The sequence below is a fragment of the Chaetura pelagica genome, unplaced genomic scaffold (assembly GCF_000747805.2).
Source record: "Chaetura pelagica isolate M959 unplaced genomic scaffold, ChaPel_1.0 scaffold212, whole genome shotgun sequence".
Lineage (NCBI taxonomy): Eukaryota > Metazoa > Chordata > Aves > Apodiformes > Apodidae > Chaetura > Chaetura pelagica.
In genome coordinates, this window is record NW_009952365.1 from 1485547 (window position 1) to 1488232 (window position 2686).

Here is a 2686-nt window from a genome sequence, read left to right on the forward strand (position 1 = left end):
GGGAGCCCCCAGGCCTCACCTGGCCGTGCCGGGGAGCCCCCAGGCCTCACCTGGCCGTGCCGGGGAGCCCCCAGGCCTCACCCCGCTCCCTGGCTTTAAGCACCTCCTCCTCACCCCGTACCTGCATTTCCCTGGAGACGTGGCTGGGAACAGCTCTGCTTTCTCAGCAACGGCGATGCCACCTTGCTCAGCAGCCGTGCTGAGCCTCGCACGGCTCCTTCCCTGACTTCCCTGTTTCTTTCAACAACCCTCCCACCACGAGGCTCCGGTTGGGATGCCTGTTCCCCATGGGAAGCCGAGGGCAGCGCCCAAGAAGAGCTGAGCCTGCCAGGGTGTGACTTCCCGGGTGGCTTGTTTGTGCTGCAGGGTCTTTGTCATTTGGGAAAGCTCTTGGTTCCCATCCTGCTTGTGTGCATTTCCTGTTCCCCGTGTGGTGGTGAATCAGGAAGGTGATGCAGATGGACAATACATAAACGTTTGGCCGTGGGAGAGGCAGATCCTGCTCCCTGGGAGGCTGTGGGTGCTTCTGCCCGTGCACCCTTTGGGTGGAAGCTTGGGGTTAAATCACACCATCCACTCTTCAGGCCGTAAAGCAGGAACACAGCTATTGCAGTTAGTTTTCTCTGGACAGAATAAACCTTTCCTTGAAGCACCCACCCAACCTGATTGTGTTTCCTTCTCATTGCCCCCCCCAGCGTGTACTGGCCTCTCTTCGTCTTGATATTCTACTTCATCTGCCCCATTCCCCACTTCATTGCCAAGAGAGTAAGTGATGACAGTGATGCAGCCAGCAGTGCCTGCAGGGAGTTGGCCTATTTCTTCACGACTGGAATTGTGGTTTCTGCCTTTGGGTTTCCCATCATCCTGGCACGAGTCGAAGCGGTGAGTTCTGCTTCCTCGCTTTTCCTGGCAGCCACTGAGGAGATAGTTCAGCTCTGAGTGCAGTGTTGCTGCTTGCAGGTCCTGTCTTCAGTTTAACTCTAGTGGTGGTGCTAGATTCTGGTGAAAATAATCACTCTGCTGAAGTTTTCTCTGCTTTTTTTTGACCTGAACAAAGGACTTGCCTGATTAGGGAGTTTTTAGCTGAGTTTTTCTTCCACAGATTTTGGTCCAATGCAAGAGATCTCCTCCTGCATTTCCTGCCTCTCAGTCTCACAAACTTTTGCACTGCTTCTTGTGCCACCTTCTTTATGTTTGCCTTAGAATGGCTGCTTTCTCCATTTAGGATGCTGGAAATGTGGTGACTAGGGTGCAAAAGATAACAGGCCAAACTCTCAGAGCTGCCCTTCTGGTTTTCAATGGATTTCCCAAGCTCATGCTTTGTCCTCTTAAAGTCTGAGGAAATTTTGCTAGCTTCTTTTCTTTCTGCACTGCTCTTCAGTGGTGAGATTTTGTCACCCTTCTTTTGCAAGGCAAAGTTCTTTTGTCCCATCTCCTAAACTACCCAGTGACATTTTTCTGTGTTGCACGGGTTTTCCCCTCCAGCCTTGCAGTTCTGCTTGAAACTTCTGTGTTCAGTTTTAATTTCTTTGCAACACACAGTTTCCCTGACACTGCATATTTTTGGTTTTAAGTTGTGGACCTGACATCAGGCAGGACCAGAAGTGACCACGAGGGGGAACTCCCACCCACAGCTACATCTTTTAAGAGGAAATGTCACTTAAATTTGAGTAAATTCAGCTGGGCAGATGGTTAAAAAGAAAGCTAATTGCCTTTAAGACCATGTACTGGTTTCCATGCTTGTCACTTATTTATTTGAAAGGTTATGGTGGGGTTTTTTTAGCAATTAAAGAGGAGCACTAGTTATTCTGTGACTTAAATATGTTTTAGTGTCTTGCATAGCAAAGTAATGATTTTGTTCCTAAACATTATTAGCCTATTGAAGGCTTGTATTAGTAATAGCAGTGGTTTCTAATGTAATAATTAGTCATGTAAATGGAACTGTTTGTTGTTTGTCTTTTTTCTTTATGCTTTTAGCACCTTTTTGTAGTATTTTGTGTAGTTTATCTAATATGTATAAATAACTGACCTGACCCTGTCTTCTAAGACCTGCTGTGATTGTTTCCTTTCCTTGCATTTCAGATCAAATGGGGAGCCTGTGGCCTGGTGCTGGCTGGCAATGCAGTCATTTTCCTTACTATTTTAGGCTTTTTTCTTGTGTTTGGTAGAGGAGATGACTTCAGCTGGGAACAGTGGTGATGTTGTACAGCAGGTACCACCATACGTGCTCTCTGTGTGTGTATGTACCAGACCACAGGGGGGTGTGCACCCCGATGGGGGGTGTTTGTGCATCTGCATGGAGTTCTACATTAGCAGTTCATAATGTGCTTTTTAAAATGCCTCCAGCCAAAGGGAAAGGCCCCTGGGAAGCTGCCCTCGTGTTCCTTGAGAGCTGGGATCCCCTCTGCAGATTTGTACCCCAGTAAGTTTACAGCCCAGAAGTGGTTGTGCTCATTTGTTCACTCTCTGTGCATTAACTTTGGTTTGAATCCCAGCAGTGTCACTGGGGCAGGTGGTGCTGCTCAGCCTGCCTGCTGGGGTTTTTAACCAGCTAATCCAAATAAGCCAAGACAAAGATTATCCTCATGATTATCCAACTTGATCAATCTTTCTGCTTTGATGAGGGATGAATGACCCCTTGCCTTTCACTTGAGTAATTGTAATTTCATTAGTTTTTCTTGATAGC

The 2686-nt window shown here is 47.5% G+C and overlaps 1 protein-coding gene across 1 annotated transcript in view; it reads left to right on the forward strand.

The window, feature by feature from the left end:
• The window catches only part of LEPROT, a 3357-nt gene extending 1158 nt beyond the window's left edge, over nucleotides 1-2199 (forward strand). The window contains exons 2-3 of the mRNA XM_010007977.1: nucleotides 696-882; nucleotides 2083-2199. Coding sequence (XP_010006279.1) covers nucleotides 696-882; nucleotides 2083-2199 — 304 coding nt within the window. The remainder of the gene's footprint in view (nucleotides 1-695; nucleotides 883-2082) is intronic.
• Nucleotides 2200-2686: the final 487 nt, after the last annotated feature.